An 18,348-nucleotide genomic window follows, 5' to 3' on the forward strand; every position below is an offset into this window, starting at 1 on the left:
GAAACGATTAGTGTAAGATAAAGTCCGATTAGAGATGGACCCAGGGTCTCGAAAGAGGCGAGTAGAAGCTCAGGACTGCTCTCTCGTTGTTGATAGAATGGTTCAGTTGCCTGACAAAAGCTGGGAAGAAACTGTCCCTGAATCTGGGGATGTGTGTTTTCACACGTCAGTACCTCGTGCTTGATGGGAGAAGGGAGATGAGGGCGTGACCAAGGTGAGACTTGTCCTTGATTAAGCTGACTGCCTTGTCGAGGCAGCGTGAAGTGTAGATGGAGTTAATAGAAGGAAGGCTGGTTTGTGTGATGGTCTGGGGTGAGTTCACAATTTTCTGCAATTATTTGGATGGAGCTGTTCGCAAACCATGCTGTGATGCATCCTGATAAAATGCCTTCTACGGCGCATCTGTAGAAGTTGGTGAGTGTTGTCAGGGACATGCCGGACTTCCTAAGACTTCTAAGGAAGTAGAGGCGTTGGTGTGCTTGCGTGACTATTGCTTCGATATTGATATGGTGATATCTACTCAAGATCAGTTGCTGGTGATATCTACTCGTTTTCATGCTGCATTGTTGTATGACTCTGAGGGAAGATGGATATGGCTGGCTACTTTAGGAGATGCAATATAAGACTTTATTCCTCCTTACCTCCACCTTGACCATTTTGAAGTGCCGTTGACGTACATCGGGGGAAGCATGTCCATCAATGTCACGTGGAACTGATGGGTTGTCATTTGATCTGGGGATTTATGTGTCTGGTTGCAAGTCCCTAATGATCCTTGTTCTCTCAGACTCAAAGAACTGCTCATCTGGAATCTGTTTTGTGCTTCTCGCTTTGCCCTCTGGGAGTCTGAGTGCAGCAAGCAGTATTAGAAATCTATTAATTCAATGAAAAATACCTCGTTGCTTGATCATCCCTTACACTGGATGGCAATATCTCAACGCAAATTCTGTCTGCTCCTACAATATCCAACTACAGTCCCAGCCCTGCACAAAACTGCACTATGGGTCACTCATTGCGTTCGGTTCACTTTTGAAAGTATAACTGAGTTTAGGTGGATGTGTGGGGACTTCTTTGCAACTTACCGCAATAGTGAAAGGGCTGGATAGAGTGGAGATGGAGAGGATATTTCCACTAGTGGGAGAATATAGGACCAGAGTGCACAGCTTCAGAATAAAAGGACATACCTTTAGGAAGATGAGGAGGTAGAAGGTGGTGAATCTGTGGAATTTATTGCCACAGACGGCCGTGGTGTCCAAGTCATTGGGCATTTTTAAAGCGGAGATTGACTAGTTCTTGATTAATACGGGCGTCAAAGAAGGCAGGAGAATGGGGTTGAGAGGGAAAGGTAGATCAGCCATGATTGAATGGTGGAGTAGACTCGATGGGCCGAATGGCCTAATTTTGCTCCTCTGACTTCTGAAAGAATAGTTAATTGCTCATCTTGCGTCCTAGTGCAACCATTGAAGGATGAAAATGCCAGCAAGGTTTCTAGTCATTTCGAGTCATGCAGCACAGGAACAGGCCCTTCAGCCCAAATTACCCATGCTGACCAACATGCCCTATAGTCGCTGGTCCCACTTGCCCCTGTTTGGCTCATATCTCTCTAAATCTTTCCTATCCATGCACCTGCCCAATTGTCTTTTAAATGTAGTGAATGAACCTGCCTCAACTACCTCTTCAGGAAGCTTATTCTATATTCCCACCACCCTCGGTGTTAACAAGTTGCCCTTCAAGTACGTGTTAAATCTTTCCCCTCACACCTTAAACCTATGTCGCCTAGTTCTTGTTTTCTGCGTAAAAGACTGTGTAGATTTACCCAATCCCCCTCATGATTTTACACCCCTCCTTAAGATCACTCCTCAACGTCGGGCAACACAGTAGTGCAGCGTTAGAGCTGCTGCCTTACAGTGCAAGAGACCTGAGTTTGATCCTGACTATGGGTGCTGTCTATACGGAGTTTATAAGTTCGCCCTGTGATCCTGAACGTTTTCTCCAGATGTTCCGTTTTCTCGCACACCCCGAAAACGTACCGGTTTATAGATTAATTGGCTTCAATAAAATTGTAAATTGTCCCTCATGTGTAGAATAGTGCTAGTCTACCGGTTTCCACAACGTTCGTAAGTACCAGGGGCAGATTTAGGCCATTCGGCTGACCAAGTCTATTCCGCCATTCAATCATGGCTGATCTATCATTCCTTCTCAACCCCATCTTCCTGCCTTCCCCTCATAACCCCTGAAAACTTCACTAATTAATAATCTGTCAATCTCCTCCTTAAAAACATCCTTTGATTTTTCCTCCACTGCCGTCTGTGGCAATGATTTCCACAGATTCACCAATGTCCGGCTAAAGAAATTCCTCCTCCTCTCCTTTCTGAAGGTACGTCCTTTTATTCGGAGACTGTGCCCTCTGGTCCTAGACTCTCCCATTAGTGGGAGGAATCCTCTCCACACCCACTCTATCCAGCTTTTTCGCTGTTCGGCAAGTTTCAATGAGTTCATCCTCATAAACTCCAGCGAGTACAGGCCCAGCCGCATCCAACGCTCATCATAGGTATCCCTAAAGTCTAAAGTAAAGTCTAACCTCCTGCGTGCCACGGAATATGTCTGCAAAGGGGCCGGTGTTGGTGTCTGCGAGCAGGCCCACACCAGGAGGGGCTCAGCTGTGCGAGAACGCGAACCTCCCAAGCCCACCGACTGGGCTGAGGTGGTGGAAATGGAATTGGCTTATCTCCAACCACGGGAACCGTTGCCAGCTAACACTCGGGGAAGAGTAAATGACTCGGGGTAGAAAATGGCCCCAAACACCCCCAATAGAGTAGGTTAGCAAGGATTGTAAGTGGGGATGCATAAGTGAAGAAAGATGCAGGATTGACATCCTTTCTCCCCTGTGGAACCACAAAAAGAAACGTTTTAAGTATATCTTGGCAAATTGTGCAACTCTCTGAAGCCATCAGAGACAGCAACCCTTGCCAGAGGGGCTATTGTAAACCATACAAGGTCCTTGCTTTGAGTTCAGTTTTATATGTGCCTTTTTGTGTTAATATTGCTTTAGTGAAGGCTAAGTGGTTTTAAAAAAAAACTATTCATGAGGAAGAATAACTCGGTTTCATAGAGTGGGAGCAAAATCTGTTATTTATTATCAATTGTTTCCAATAATCTACAACCATAGTTACATTTTAATTGCTTTCCTGAATTGCTTTATACGTTTGAGAAAATATGTGGAGGGAATTATCATAGTCATGTGTACCGAGGTACAGGAAAAAGCTTAGTTTTGCATGCTAGACAATCCGATCAGATAATACTCTTCATAAATACATTCAAGTCAAACTCGTCTGCAATAGGAAGAGCAAAGGGGAAGATACAGAGTGCATAATATAGTTCTCAGCATTGTAGCGCATCGGTTCCAGAGACAAAGCCAATGCGGCAATGGTGTAGAGGTGAATCGGACCGTAACCTAGCTTATGGAAGGACCGTTCAGAAGTCTGATAACAGAGGGGAAGAAGCATTTCCTGAGTCTGGTTTGAGGTGCACACGTTGAAGCTTCTGTACCTTCTGCTGGACGGGAGCGGGGAGAAGAAGGAATGACAGGGGTCGAACATGTCTTTGATTATGTTGGTTGCTTTTCGAAGGCAGGGTGAAGTGTAGATGGTGTTGATGGTGGGGAGACTGGCCTGTGTGTGATTTCTGATCTGGAAGCTGTCTACAGTGAACTGGGTTTTCTGCTTGAACGCTGGGTTTGCAAAGATGTTGTTGGTATGAAGTTGCACCTCTGTTTTTGAGGGGCAAGGACCCACTTACAAGGTTGACACAAAATACTGAAGTAACTCAACGGATCACGCTGCATCTCTGGTGATGTTTGGATCTGAACCCTTCTTCAGACAGTCTGTAGAATTGACTGCAGTGATCCTCACCTCTTCCCTAGCTGCCATCAGGCTGGCACTGTCAACGTTCCTGGATTCCAGGCTCTGTTCCAGACCGAGCGTCTCGACCCAAAACATCACCTATGCATGTTTTGCAGAGATGCTTCCTGACCCGCTGAGTTACTCCAGCACTTTGTGTCCTTTTGTGTATTAACCAGGATCTGCAGTTGTTTGTTTCTACTACTTATACAATGATAGTCCCTTCCTTGAGTTGTAGCGGACAGCCGGCATTAAAGAACACTAGTCTTCCCCCCTGCCCCTTGGTCCGTTATAATGAGGGATTACTGTGTTCAATTTATCGAGCACGATATTTCCATGGAAGCATTTTATACCACCATTGTTAATTTGCCTTCTCGGTACAGCAAAATCAGAACAACAAATGTGATGCAAGGCGGCACAGTGTTGCAGCGGTAGAGCTGTTGCCTCACAGCGCCAGAGACCTTGGCCTTGGGTGCTGCCTGTGCGACGTTTGTTTGTTCTCCCTGTGACCGCGTGGGCTTTCTCCTGGTGCTCCGGTTTCCTCCCACACTCCAAAGTCGTACAGGTTTGTAGGTTCATTGGCTTCTCTAAATTGTAAATTGTCCCTAATGTGTAGGATAGTGTTAATGCATGTGGATCGCTGGTTAGCGTGGACTCGCTGGGCCTTGAGGGCCTGTTTCCACGCTGAATCTCTAAAGTCTAACGTAAAGTCTAAATGCGTGCCAGCAAATAGACAGAATCAGAATTAATAATGGATTGTTGAAAGATTGCAGTGTAATCAGGAACTACTTGAGCAAGGTTCACTGGATTGGTTCCAAATCAGGATGTTGTCTTAGGAGGATAGATTGACCAGAATGGACCTGTATTCTCTGGTGTTTAGAAGAATGAAGGGTAATCACATTGAAATGAATAATTCTGACAAGGCAGATGCAGAGAGAAACTGGTTTCTCCCAGCTACAGTGTCCTGAATTAATGATTTATTGCTCGGGAAAAGGGGGCATGCGTTCTGTATTTCAGAGCACGTGGCCATTCAGTATACTCGAGACTGTGATGGTAGTTTTTTAAAAATATAATGGAATTGAGGGAAGTAGGGACAGGGTTGGAACATGGGTGAGAAGGTAGAAACATAGAAAATAGGTACAGGAGGAGGCCATTCGGCCCCTCGAGCCAGCACCGCCATTCATTGTGATCATGGCTGATCGCCCCCTATCAATAACCCGTGCCTGCCTTCTCCCCATATCCCTTGACCCTACTAGCCCCTAGAGCTCTATCTAACTCTCTCTTAAATCCATCCAGTGACTTGGTCTCCACTGCCCTCTGTGGCAGGGAATTCCATAAATTCACAAAACTGTGGGTGAAAAAGTTATTTCTCACCTCAGTCTTAAATGACCTCCCATTTATTCTAAGATGGATAAATAATGAATGGCCTGGATAGAGTGCAAGTGGAGAGGATGTTTCCACTAGCGGGAGAGTTTAAGACAAGAGGGCACAGCCTCAGAATAAAAGGACATACTTTTTAATGGAGATGAGGAGGAATTTCTTTAGCCAAAGGGTGGTGAATCTGTGGATTTCATTGCCAGAGACGGCTGTGGAGGCCAAGTCATTGGGTGTTTTTTAAAGGAGGCAGGAGAATGGGGTTGGGAGAGAAATAATGATTAGACATGATCGAATGGTGGAGCAGACTTTGATGGGCCGAATGGCTTAATCCTGCTCCTATGTCTATTGGTCTAATACAGGTTCGTCCGAATTAGCAGAGCGGCACAGTGGACTCGGTGAGCCGAAGGGCCTGTTTCCATACAATGCCTCTAAACTAAACATAGACCAGTACAGCACAGGAATAGGCTCTTTTGCCACAATGTCCATGCCAAACATGATGCCAAGTTGCCAAATTAATTTATTTCCACTGCCTGCAAGTAATCCATATCCCTCCATTTCCTGCTTATCCATGTACCTATCCAAAAGCCACATGTTCAAGGATGGGACATGCGGTGGCATTTGTTTTATGTTCCCTCCCACTTGTTTTATGTTCCGCAGGCCTGGTATACGAGTGAAGATTTGTAGGGTAATTGGCTTTTATAAATTGGAAACTGTCCCCAGGGTGTAGGATAGTGCTAGTGTACGGGCTGATGACTGGTCAATGCAGACTCGGAAAGATGAAGAGCCTGTTTTCACACTGTATCTCTAAAGTCTAAAGGAGCCACCATCTCAGTCTGAGTTCCAGACCCTCGTCAGCAGTGCTTCATAAGACTGCAGTCAAGTACCGTGGGGCTTCCTTACTGCACTGTGTTAAAGGTGCTACTAAATGGGCGTTATTATAGTTGGGCTAGGGATTCCTTCCTTTACACATAAATGTTTCCATCTGAATAGAACTGACATTTGTTCTGTAATTCCAACAGGATTTGCGTATGCCAGCACGTCAGCATCGCATTTTAAATTCGGGGCGGGGTGGGGGTGGAGCGGGGGGTGGGGGTGAAGGGATGGGGGTGAAGGGGTGGGGGTGCAGGGGTGGCGGAGGGGTGGGGGTGGATGGGTGGAACGACGGGGGTGGAGGGGATGGGGTGGAGGGGCAGGGGTGGAAGGGCGGGGGTGGAGGAGCGGGGGTAGTGGGGTGGAGGTGGATGGTGCGGGGGGTGGATGGGGGGTGAGGGTGGAGGGGGGATGGAGAGGTGGAGGGGTGGGTGGGGTGAGGGTGGAGGGGGGATGGAGAAGTGGAGGGGCGAGGGTGGAGGGGCAGTGAGATGGTGAAAGGGGATGGGGGGGATGGTGATGGATGGAGATAGTGGGAGAGTAGGATGGTGATAAAGGGGTAGTGATAGCAAGAGTGGGATTGAGGGACAGTGGGATTGAGGGACAGTGATTGCGGGGTATGCAAAATTTGGAGTTGAGTGAAGGAAAAGTGCATGGAAAGAATTGCAAACATTTCCCATTATCCTTACTCATTTTCTGATTTTCCTTTCTCCTGTTGTGCATGTCCACAGTAATTATCGATTGCAAGGGAGCATTGCTGCAGAATTACAGGCCGCAGCCACAGGTCGAAGAGGAGGTCGCAGTGTCGGAGTCAGAAGTTGCTGTAAACCAGGAGGTGACTCCAACTGCAAGCACTCCCGAGGTAAGAGGCTGAGCAGACACCGCCGCTCAGGACTGCGAGCGAACAGGCAGGCAGCAAAGCAGCAGATGCTGATAATCTGAAATAAAAACAAACCCCTGGAGATGCACAGCAGGTCAGGCAGCATCATTGGAGAAAGAAGCCGTTCATTTATTTTAGTTTATCGTCACATTTACAGAGGAACAGTGATAAGCTTTTTATTATGTGCTATCCAGTCAGCGGAAAGACGTCCGCAGTGTACAGATACAGGATAATGGGAATAATGTTTAGTGGAAAATAAAGTCCAGTCCGATTAAAGATAGTCCGAGCGTCTCCATGTGGTAGATGGTAGCTCAGGACCACTCTCTAGTTGATGGTTCAGTTGCCTGATAACAGTTGGGAAGAAACTGTCCCTGAATGTGGAGATACTCGTCTTCAAACTTCTTTACCTCTTGCCTGCTGGGAGAGGGGAGAAGAAGGAATGACCGGGGTGAGACTGGTCCTTGATTATGCTGGTGGCCTTGCCAAGGCAGGGTGGTGTAGTTGGAGTCAATGGAAGGGAGGTTAGTTTGTGTCATGGACTGGGCTGCATTAACAAAGTTAATGCTTTTGGGTCAATGATCTTTCACAAGTAACAGCCTGAAGGGTCTGTTTCCACGCTGCATCTCTAAACTAAAGGGAGAGCAGTGAGTTCTCACAAACCTCCTATCGGAGAGATGAGGAGAACTTCTTCAAAGCTGTGGATTTCAACTCCAGAGTGGGGAGCATGGCCTGGAGATTTTTCTTTGGATAGTGGTGAGGGGATGTCGTGCTTTAGATGTGGTTTCGATGTTCTATGCATGTGACATTCTGTTAAAAAGTAGTATAATTTTTTTTCCCAGTGTACCTAATAATATTTTGTTCTTTCAAAATCCGACCATTCTTGTCTTGTTCCGTGTTGGAACTTAATTTGCTCTTAATCAATGCAGTGTTCTCTATCCTGCCACAGCAACTTGACTTATTTGTCATTGGCTGTGAAGTGGTTTAGGAAATTCTGAGGTTGTGAAATTTGCAATGGAAGTGCAGTTTCCCCCCCTATTTTTCCTATTGTTCCCGTCTTCCTGAAGGCGAGTGGTGTGTGTATGTGTGTGTGTGTGTTTTTTTTTGTCTGTCACCAATCCTAAAGAGATCAAGCTGAAATTATTTTGCCAAAAGACGCGATGATAAGCTGCTGCAGAGACATCTGTTTTTTGTTTCCCAAACCAAAATGTGGTGGGTAAGTTTAATACTCTGTGTTTGTCCGACTTGGCACGGCAGTCTGATTGATGCCTCTGCTGGCAGTGTTCACAAGATGGAGTGAGTGCAGGGAAGGAAATGGATGCTTGTGTAGTTTGGAACGTGTGCCCTGGTCCAGTCTGAAGGTACTGGACCGAAACGTCAGGAGCGACGAGCAGAAGGACTTTAGCTCGGTTTAGAGATACTGCGTGGAAACAGGCCCTTCAGCTCACCAAGTCCGTGCTGACCCGCGATCGCACGTACACTGGTTCTACCTTACACACGAGGGATAATTTACTGAAGCCGTTTAACCGACAAACCTGCACGTCTTTGGAATGTGTGGGAGGAAACCAGAGCGCCCGGAGAAAATCCACGCGGTCACAGGGAGAACGTACAAACTCCGCACAGACAGCACCCGTGGTCAGGATCTAACTTGGGTCCCTGGCGCAGTGAGGCAGCAAGCGCACCGCTGCGCCACTGTGCCGCCCTTTCCCTGGGCGACACTGGCGCAGCTGCTAAGGCTGATGCCTCACGGCAGTGGAGGGCATCGACAACACTGCTTGGCCAGGCTGACTCACCAACTCCAACCCACTACTGCTGCCAGGACAACGAGCCTCAAGGACAAGCTAAGAATTGACACTTTTACCAATTTGGAATGGAGTCATTATTCCTACACTCTTGTACTTAACCACGATTATGCCGATGTAGAATACGATTTATTTTATTACTGAATTGTTTGCAAAAGAAAGAATGTCACTGTTCCTAGATACCTGTGGCAAAGTACCACTGAACACTGGACCCTGGTTTGAACCTGACCTCTGATGCTGTCTGTGTGGAGTTTGCATGTCTGTGTGGGGTCTCCCTGTGATTGCGTGGATTTTTTCCGTGTGCTCTGGTTTCCTCCCACATCCCTACGACATGCGGGTTTGTAGGTTAATTGGCCCTCTGTAAATTGCCCCTGGTGCGCAGGGAGTGGATGAGAAAGTGTGATAACACAGAACTAGTGTGAACGGGTGATCGATGGTCGACGTGGGTTCGATGGGCCGAAGGACCAGTTTCCACACTGTATCTCTAAACTGGATTTCAGCCTCTCCACCCTCTGACTCAGCAGTATCTGACCCCTGCAGTTTGCATCTCTCATCCGTAGCCAGCTTTTACCCTGGCTCACCACATTTATTTCATAAAATCAACACGTCTATTTAAAGTAATCCTGTTTTCAATCACTCTCGGCAGGAAGTGACCCCGGGGAATGTGGAGGAGCAGGAACCGGAGCAGGACGATGACTTCAAAGATGCGATAGAGGTGAGTCACACACTGTTGTGGCGAACAGAGACACCAAGTGCTGGTGTAACTCAGCGGGTCAGGCAGCATCTTTGGAGAGCATGGAGAGGCAACATTTCTGGTCGCACCCTTCTCCAGTCTGATTGTGGGCTGGGGGGGGGATGCGGGGTGGAGAATAAAGCTGGGTGAGGGGAGGGGCAGGACAAAGCGTGGCAGGTAACGGGTGGAGGAGATGTGTAGAAAGAAACTGCAGATGCTGGTTTACACCGAAGATAGATACAGAATGCTAGAGTAACTCAACGGGTCAGGCAGCATCTCTGGGGAAAAGGAAGAGGTGATGTTTTGGGTCGAGATCCTTCTTCAGAGAAGATAATAGATGGACTGGTGAGGTTGGATTTTGATAGGCAGATACTTTCCTACCTCCCACCCTCTACCCCAATCAATCTGAAGAAGGGTCCTGACCCGAAACATCATCAATCCATTTTTTCCAGTGATGCTGCCTGACCTGCTGAGTTACTCCAGTAGTTTGTGTATAACATCATGATGGGCACAAATATTGTGGGCCGAATGGCCCATTCCTATGCTGTACTGTTCTGTGTTATATGACACAAAGTTCAGGAGTAACTCAGCTGGTAAGGCAGCATCCCTGTAGAACATGGATAGGCGACGTTTCAGGTTGGGACCATTGTAGTGGGGGAGGGAGAAAGTGCTTCGATCTTGACTGCGGATAGTGTCTGTACGAGGTTTGTATGTTTTCCCTACAACCATGTGGGCTTTCTCCAGGCAGTCCGGTTTTCTCCCACATTTTGAAGACATGCAGGGGAGAAGGCAGGAGAATGGGGTTGAGAGGGAAAGATAATTCAGCCATGATTAAATGGTGGAGTAGACTCGACGGGCCCAAAGGCCTAATCCTGTGCCTCTGCCTTATAGTCTTATAAACTACTAGGGTACTGTCTGATTCACCTCTACCCCATTGCAGAGATTGGACTTTGGCTGGATTGTTTTAATGTATAGTATGATCGGATTGATTAGCATGCAAAACAAAGCTTTTAACTGTATCTCAATACAGGTGACAATTTAAAAAAAACAAAAAAACTTGCTACTAATAATCTAGACCCTCTCCATATCCCTGTTCCCAAAGTGGGGGGGGGGAGTAGGTCAGTGCCTTTGCCAATATTCCCTCTTTGGCCAGTTCCATCTTTAATACCAGCTGACTGGCTGATAGAATCATGGAGTCTTACAACCTGGAACCAGGCCCTTCAGCCCAACTTGCCCACATCGACCAACATTCCCCATCTACACTAGTTCCACTTGCATGCTTTTGGCCCATATTCCTCTAAACCTAATCTATCCATGTTCCTGTTCAAATGTTTTTTAAACGTTTTAATAGTACCTACCGCAACCACCTCCTCTGGCAGCTCGGTCCATATACCCAACACCCTTTGTATGTCAAAAAAAAAAAGTTGCCCCTCGGGTTCCTGTTAAATCTTTTTCCGTCTCCCCTCCCCCTCATCTTAACACCATGTCCTCTGGTTCTTGTTTCCCCTACTCTGGGTAAAAGACTGTTGACGCGTTGCTGGGTAGAAATGGGCTGCTGGTTCTCCGTGCGTAACATTTGCTTCACTTCAAAGTTGCTCGCCATATGTGAGACATTTCTGGGACATGATGAGGTGCCGCCCGCATCAGTACAAGCCATGTTTTGATGCGTTGCGCCTGTTGTGGGCAGACTTAATTTTGTCATGTACATTGCTGCTTGTGGAAGAATAGATTACCTGGAGTATGGAGCTTGTTATATTTTTATATGAATACGGCATTCCCGGCTCTCAATCTCCGCTCGTTTGCCTCCCTCCGCTCTCCGGTTAAGTAAACATAGACTTTGCTTCGTGTTTTATCCGAATATGTTTCTCTTCCCTCTCGCATTTGGAGATTTGGGTGCCGGGAAGGACAGGAGGAAGTGTCCTTTTTTTATTGAGTGTTTATTGGCTATTGCGTGTTTAGTTTAGTTTAGAGATACAGCGCGGAAACAGGCCCTTCGGCCCACCGAGTCCGCACCGACCAGTGATCCCCGCACATTAACACTATTCTACACACACTAGGGTCAATTTACATTTATACCAAGCCAATTAACTTACAAACCTGTACATCTTTGGAGTATGGGAGGAAACCGAGGATGTCAGAGAAAACCCACGCGGTAATGGGGAGAACGTGCAAACTCCGTACAGACAGCACCCGTAGTCAGGATTGAACCCGTGTCTCTGGCGCTTCAGTGCTGTGAGGCACCAACTTTACTGCTGCGCCACCATGACATACCGTTTGCGTCCAATCCTGTACACATTGTGAATTCTGGCCGGCTACCCTTGCGGCCGGCGATACTTTCCAGTCCAAAGCAAAGTAATGCTCTGTCCAAAGAAGGTGGAATATAGATAGGCTACAGAAATGGGTGGAGAAATGGCAGATAGGGTTTAATCTGAGCAAGAGTGAGTTATTGCCCTTTGGGAATTTGGATACAAGGGGCAAATCTAAAATTAAAGCATGACCCTTAACAGTATTGTAGTACATTGTAGCATATTGAACGGTCCTTCCGTAAGCTGAGGTAAAGTCTGATTCAGCTCGACCCATTTGCGGACATTAGCCTTTTGTCTCAGGAACTGATGAGCTGCATTGTTGAAAACTATTTTTGCACTTTTTACCTTCCCCTTTGTTCTATCTATTGTACTTGAGTTTGACGATTTTATTTAGGTATCATATTATCTGATTCTCTGTGCTGAGACACTGCAGAAAAAACTCTGTGCCTCACAGGGTCAGAGACATGGGTTCAATCCTGACTTCGGGCAACTGTCTGTGTGGAGTTTGCACATTCTCCTTGTGACAGCATGGGTTTCCACTGGGTGCTCCAGTTTTCTCCCGCATCCCAAAGACGTGCGAAGTTGTAGGTTAATTGACACTCTGTAAATTGCCCCTGATGCATAGGATAGAGCTTATTTAAGTGTGACGTTGTCTGGTGTGGGCTCAGTGAGCTGAAGGACCTGTTTCCATGCTGTATCACTTGTTTTTAATAAAGAGACGTTATTTAATTGTCATATATACTGACAACAGAATTAAATTCTTATTTACGGCAGCAGAACAGGTCTGTAAACATAGATAACGTATTAAACAAAATAAGATTAAAACCCCACTACTATTTCAAAAAGCCCAAAGCGTTTAGTGTAACAAAGACAGTTCATTGATCATAATTTAGTTTGTGTTTTCTAGTGTGCAAGAGCCTGATGGCTTTTGGGAAGAAGCTGTTCTTGAACCACGCGGTTATGGTTTTTAAACTCCTGTACCTTATTCCTGAAGGTTGCAGTCATAAAGCATGGCCCAACTTGCCCACTCCAACCAACATGCCCGATCTTCATTAGTCCCACCTGCCTGCCTTAGTGCCCGCCTCAACTCTCTCCTCCAGCAGCCTATTCCATACACCTGCCAACCTTTTTGTAAAAATAAAGGTTGCCCCTCGGGTTCATCGTAAATTTCCCCCCCCCCCCCCCCCCCCCCCCCGCACCTTAAACATATGTCCTCTGGTTCTTGATTCCCTTTCGTGGGTAAAAGAATGTGCGGGGTGGTACAGTGGTGCAGCAATAGAGCAGCTGCCTTACAGCGCCAGAGAGCCGGGTTCGATCCTGACTGCGGGTGCAGTTTGTATGGACTTTGTATGTTCTCCCCGTGACCTGCGTGAGTTTTCTCTGGGAGCTTCGGTTTCCTTCCATACTCCAAAGACGTACAGGTTTGTAGGTTAGCTGGCTTGGTAAAACTGCAAATTGTCCCTAAGTGTGTGTAGAATAGTGTTAGTGTATGGGGATCGCTGGTCGGCGTGAACTCGGTGGGCCGAAGGGCCTGTTTCCACGCTGTATCTCTAAACTAAACTAAGCATGTATCCTATCTACTATTCTCATGATTTATGCACCTCTATAAGATCACCATTCATCCTCCTGAACAAGAATAAAGTCCTAGCCTGCTCAACCACTTCCTCTAGCTCTGAGCCTCTAGTCCTAGATCCAACCTTGTAAATCTTCTCTGGACTCTTCCCAGCTTGACGATCTCTGAAATGGTTTGTCTTTCTGCCTCGCGCTCCCCTGCGAACCCCCCCATGGTCATTTGCCACTCTATCTCCAATCAACGATCGCTGTGCAGTTATTTCAAACCTAGTGATGATCTATGGATTGTTCTATCACCCTCACAACAGTTTACATTTTGTTGATCCCCCTCTGTTCACAATTTAGCAGAAAGCATTGAAGACAAATGGGTTCATAATTTGTTTTGAAATAGCGGCAAAGGAATAGCACGTCAACACATTTGTTACTGATTTCACACACCGCAATTTCAGTCTATATAAATTTTCAGGCCCAATTGTACGCCAAGTATTTGTGTCATGTCTGGTTTTATTTGGCTCGATGTCCCCTACAACCATTTATGTGCAATTTCCGGAATTTGCTTTTTGATTTTTCTTTTGGTTTATGTGAAAGGACACGGCTGCTGATGGTTTGTTTTTACTGCACGCCGTAGGGAGCCAGATTCCACACCTGGAAGCGCAGACCAAACCAGGCGAGGTGCAGCAACTAGTCTTAGCCTGCAGTTTAATCCCCAGTCCGTAACCGGCACATTGACACAAAAATCAAGAGGCAAGGGGCTGCTCACTGCAGAGACCTATGCCGGAACCTCTGCTGTCGGTGATAAATATAAATTACTTCAAAAACGCAGATGTGTTGACTTTAATTTTGTTTATTATCATGTGTACCGAGGTACAGTCAAAAGCTTTTTGTTGCGTGCTAACCAGGCAGCGGAAAGACTATACCTGATCACAATCAATCCATCTTCCGTGTACAGATACAGGATAAAGGGAATTATCATAAATTGGTTAGTAAGTTTGCAGATAACACTATTCTTTTGTGCTGCAGCAAGTAAGAATTTCATTGTCCCGTCCAGGACATATGACTATAAAACACTCTTGACTCTCTTGATTGCTAGGGATCTCAGACTGAAGAAGGCTGTCAAGGTATACGGCGGGATATAGATAGGCTACGGAAATGGGCGAAGAAATGGCAAATAGAGTTTAATCTGAGCACTTGTGAGGTATTGCACTTTGGGAGTTCGGATATAAGGGTCAAATCGATAATTAATGGAGTGACCCTTAGCAACATTGTAGTGCATTGAACGGTCCTTCCGTAAGCAGGGGTACTGTCTGATACAGCTCTACCCCATTGTGGACATTGGACGTTGACACTGGAACTGATGTGCTACAATGTTGAAAACTATGTTCTGCACTTTGTATCTTCCCCTTTGCTTTATTTATTGTACTTGAGTTTTACATATAGTATTATCTGATTCTGTGTACTGGCACGCCGTGGAAAACTCTATGCTATTCAGGTAGATTATCCAGGCTTGAATATGATCAAAACATGTAGAATATAGTATTACAGCTACAGAGAAGGTGCAGATAAAAGAAAGACTGCAAGGGCCACAACAATGTGCATGAGTGAAATAGGTCCTCCCTATTTATCTGGGCTTTACATGATTTATACATCTCAATTAAATCTCCCCTTGGCTTTCTTTTACTTCAAAGGAAACAACTCCAGCCTGTGCAATCTATCCTTTTGGCTAACATATTCCATTCCTGGCAACATGCTCATAGATCTCTGCATCCTCCTCAGTGCAATGACATCCTTCCTGGAATCTGGTGACCAGAACTGTATACAACGTACAAACTATAATGTACAGCTCCAGCATGCCTTCAGCTGGACACCTAGTCCAGATACAGTCCACTGTGTTTAAGTTTAGTTTAGTTTAGTTTATTGTCACGTGTACTGAGGTGCAATAAGAAGCTTTTGTTGAGTGCTAATCAGTCAGCGGAAAGACTATACACAATTACAATCGAGACATCTAGAGTGTACAGGTACATGATAAGGGGAATAACATTTCGTGCAAGGTAAAGTCCCATTAAAGATAGTCTGAGGGTCTCCAATGGTCGGTCAGGATCGCTCTCTAGTTGGTGAGAGGATGGTTCAGCTACCCGATAACAGCTGGGAAGAAACTGTCCCAGAACCTGGAGGTGTGCGTTTTCACACTTCTGCACCTCTTACCTGATGGGAGAGGGGAGAAGAGGGAGTGACCGAGGTGAGAATGGTCATTGATTATGCTGGTGTCCTTGCCGTGGCAGTCTGAAGTGTACATGGAGATAATGGAAGGGAAGTTTGTTTGTGTGATAGTCTGGGCTGCGTCCACGATTCTCTGCAATTTCCTGCCGTCTTGGATGGAGCTGTTCCCAAACCATGCTGTAATGCATCCCTTAAACCGATAAAATGCTTTCGACGGCGCCTCTGCAGAAGTTGATCAGAACTTCTATACCATTAATTCTTTAATATTTAATGTTTCAAATTGTTTCCTTTCTTTTCCTTCCTGCTGCTTATGTCAAAAGGAGCATCAGCTACTAGTTACGGTGAGTAGCATCACATTGAACATCCGCAGGCTGACTCCACTGTAGTCGGTGTAAAACAGATATGCGTGTATGCCAAGCTACTGAATAGCTGTCAGGGTACATCTCTGAAACATCACAGTGGCGCAGCTGGCAGAGCCGCTGCCTCGCAGCGCCAGACACCGGGGTTCGATCCTGATCTCGGGTGTTGTCTGTGAGTGGAGTTTGCACGCTCTCTCTGTGACTGCGTGGGTTTTCTCTGGGTGTTCCGGTTTTCACCCAGACTTCAAATATGCGAGGGTTTGAAGGTTGATTCCTCCTGGTGTGTAGGGAGTGGATGAGAAAGTGTGATGACATAATAGTAATGTGAGCGGGTGATCGATGGTTGGCGTGGGCTGAAGGGCCCGTTTCAGTGCTGTATCTCTAAACTAAAGCATTCTCTGCATCAGTTGAATTGTGTTGCGGTGGCATTTGTTTGGCTGAAGAGTAAGGGGATTAATTGTGTGTGAAGAATGGTGGTGAAAGGGGACATGCGGTTACCGTTACTGCCGAATAAATCATCTCCTTGTTTGAAGAACTATGTACAGCTCCATTAGAGAAATTGTATACTTCGCATCAGAATTCCCAGCATCTTTCTGGTTCGGTCGTGCAGGCTTAAAGGTCACTCCATTACAGGAAGCTTTGGAGAAGGTGCTGAGGAGGTTCACCGGAATGCTGCCTGGATCTGAGAGCATTGGCTACATGGAGCTTGGACAAAATTGGAATTGTTTTCTCTGGAGCACCAGAGGCTGAATGGGGAGCTTATGGAAGTATTTATATAGTTTAAAGGAGATGTGCCGAGCAAGTCTGTTTTGTTTTTTTGCACAGAGGTGGTGAGTGCCTGGAACGTGCTGTCCAGGATGGTGGTGGAAGCAGATGCAATCACGGTGTTTTAGAGGCTTTTAGATGGGCACATCGATATGGAGGGAATGGATTGATATGGATTATGTATAAGGCAGGGGCCACAGTTTAAGGGGTAAGCAATTTAGAACGGAGATGAGGAAAAACTTTTTCACACAGAGAGTTGTGATTCTGTGGAATTCTCTGTCTCAAAGAAGGTGGAAGCCGGTTCTCTGGATGCTTTCAAGGGAGAGTTACAGAGAGCTCTTAAAGATAGCGGAGTCAGGGGATATGGGGAGAAGGCAGGAACAGAGTACTGATTGTGGATGATCAGCCATGATCACATTGAATGGCAGTGCTGGCTCGAAGGGCTGAATGGCCTACTCCTGCACCTATTGTCTATTGTCTACTCTATTGTCTATTGACAGATAAGAGTTGGACTTGCCATCAGGTTCCGCACAGACATTGTGGGCCAAAGGGCCTGTTCATGTGCTGTACTGTTCCATGTTCTCAGAAGTGGTTAACACACCATCTCGCAGTTCTTTCTGCAAGGTTTCCTCCAACTGTTGGTCAGTGTGGCTCCATTTCTTGCCTTGACAACCTTGTGCATGCACCTGGAGTTACACCTGGAGGAAGAAATTGCAGATGCTGGTTTAAAACTAAAGATAAATACAAAATGCTGGAGTAACTCAGCGGGTCTGGCATAAACTCCGGAGAAAAATAATACGTGACGTTTTGGGTTGGATCCCTTATTCAGACTGAAGCCATTCTTCAATCTCAAGATGGAGTTACATATATTTATCATTCCATTATAGCGTCTCAAACTACTTTTCAAATAATTTATTTTCAGTGCAGTTCCTAGGCAGTTCCCATCCATTGATGTTTTGAGTATCTCAAAGCTGATTAAAGGATTAAAAAGTATATACATAAGGATTTAGAAGCACTCCAGCACCTGAGATACCCAGAGGCCCCTCACCTTGGCCGTTTTCTAGGACTGCTGGGTACCATAGGGCTTGAGTGCTGCTTTGATATGTGACAACCTTTTGCTTTGATAATTATACATATATATTCTTTTTTTAAGATTACCTACTCCTTAGAACACTGTTTTAGCTGTCATTTTGTGTCTGTAAAATAAAAGTATAGTCCCACCAATGGCTGCATAAGTTCCTAAATCATTGGAATGGAATTGGACCAGTTGGCCCCATCGAGTCTACTCCGGCATTTAATCATGACTGATGTAACTTTCCCTCTCAACTGCCTTCTCTCCAGAACCCTTTATACCCTTACTAATCAAGAATCTGTCAATTCCCGCTTTAAACATATCCAATGACTTGGCCCCTCCAGCTGTCTGTGGCAAAGAATTCCACAGATTCACCACCGTCTGACTGAAGAAATTCCTCCTCATCTCCTTTCTAATGGTACGTCCTTGCACAATTGCAACATGACATTCCAAATCCTGTATTCAGTGTAATAAAAAGGAACTGCAGATGCTCGTTTATACC

General features: G+C 46.0%; 1 protein-coding gene across 2 annotated transcripts in view; it reads left to right on the top strand.

Moving 5' to 3' along the window:
• Positions 1-18,348, top strand: part of zfyve27 (zinc finger, FYVE domain containing 27) — a 93,495-nt gene that overhangs the window by 21,081 nt on the left and 54,066 nt on the right. The window contains exons 6-8 of one of the 2 annotated variants that reach the window (XM_055647088.1): positions 6,875-7,005; positions 9,469-9,537; positions 15,971-15,991. In XM_055647088.1, coding sequence (XP_055503063.1) covers positions 6,875-7,005; positions 9,469-9,537; positions 15,971-15,991 — 221 coding nt within the window. The remainder of the gene's footprint in view (positions 1-6,874; positions 7,006-9,468; positions 9,538-15,970; positions 15,992-18,348) is intronic. The other variant, XM_055647089.1, reaches the window with a different exon arrangement.

This window comes from Leucoraja erinacea, chromosome 15, assembly GCF_028641065.1.
Source record: "Leucoraja erinacea ecotype New England chromosome 15, Leri_hhj_1, whole genome shotgun sequence".
Taxonomy (NCBI): domain Eukaryota; kingdom Metazoa; phylum Chordata; class Chondrichthyes; order Rajiformes; family Rajidae; genus Leucoraja; species Leucoraja erinaceus.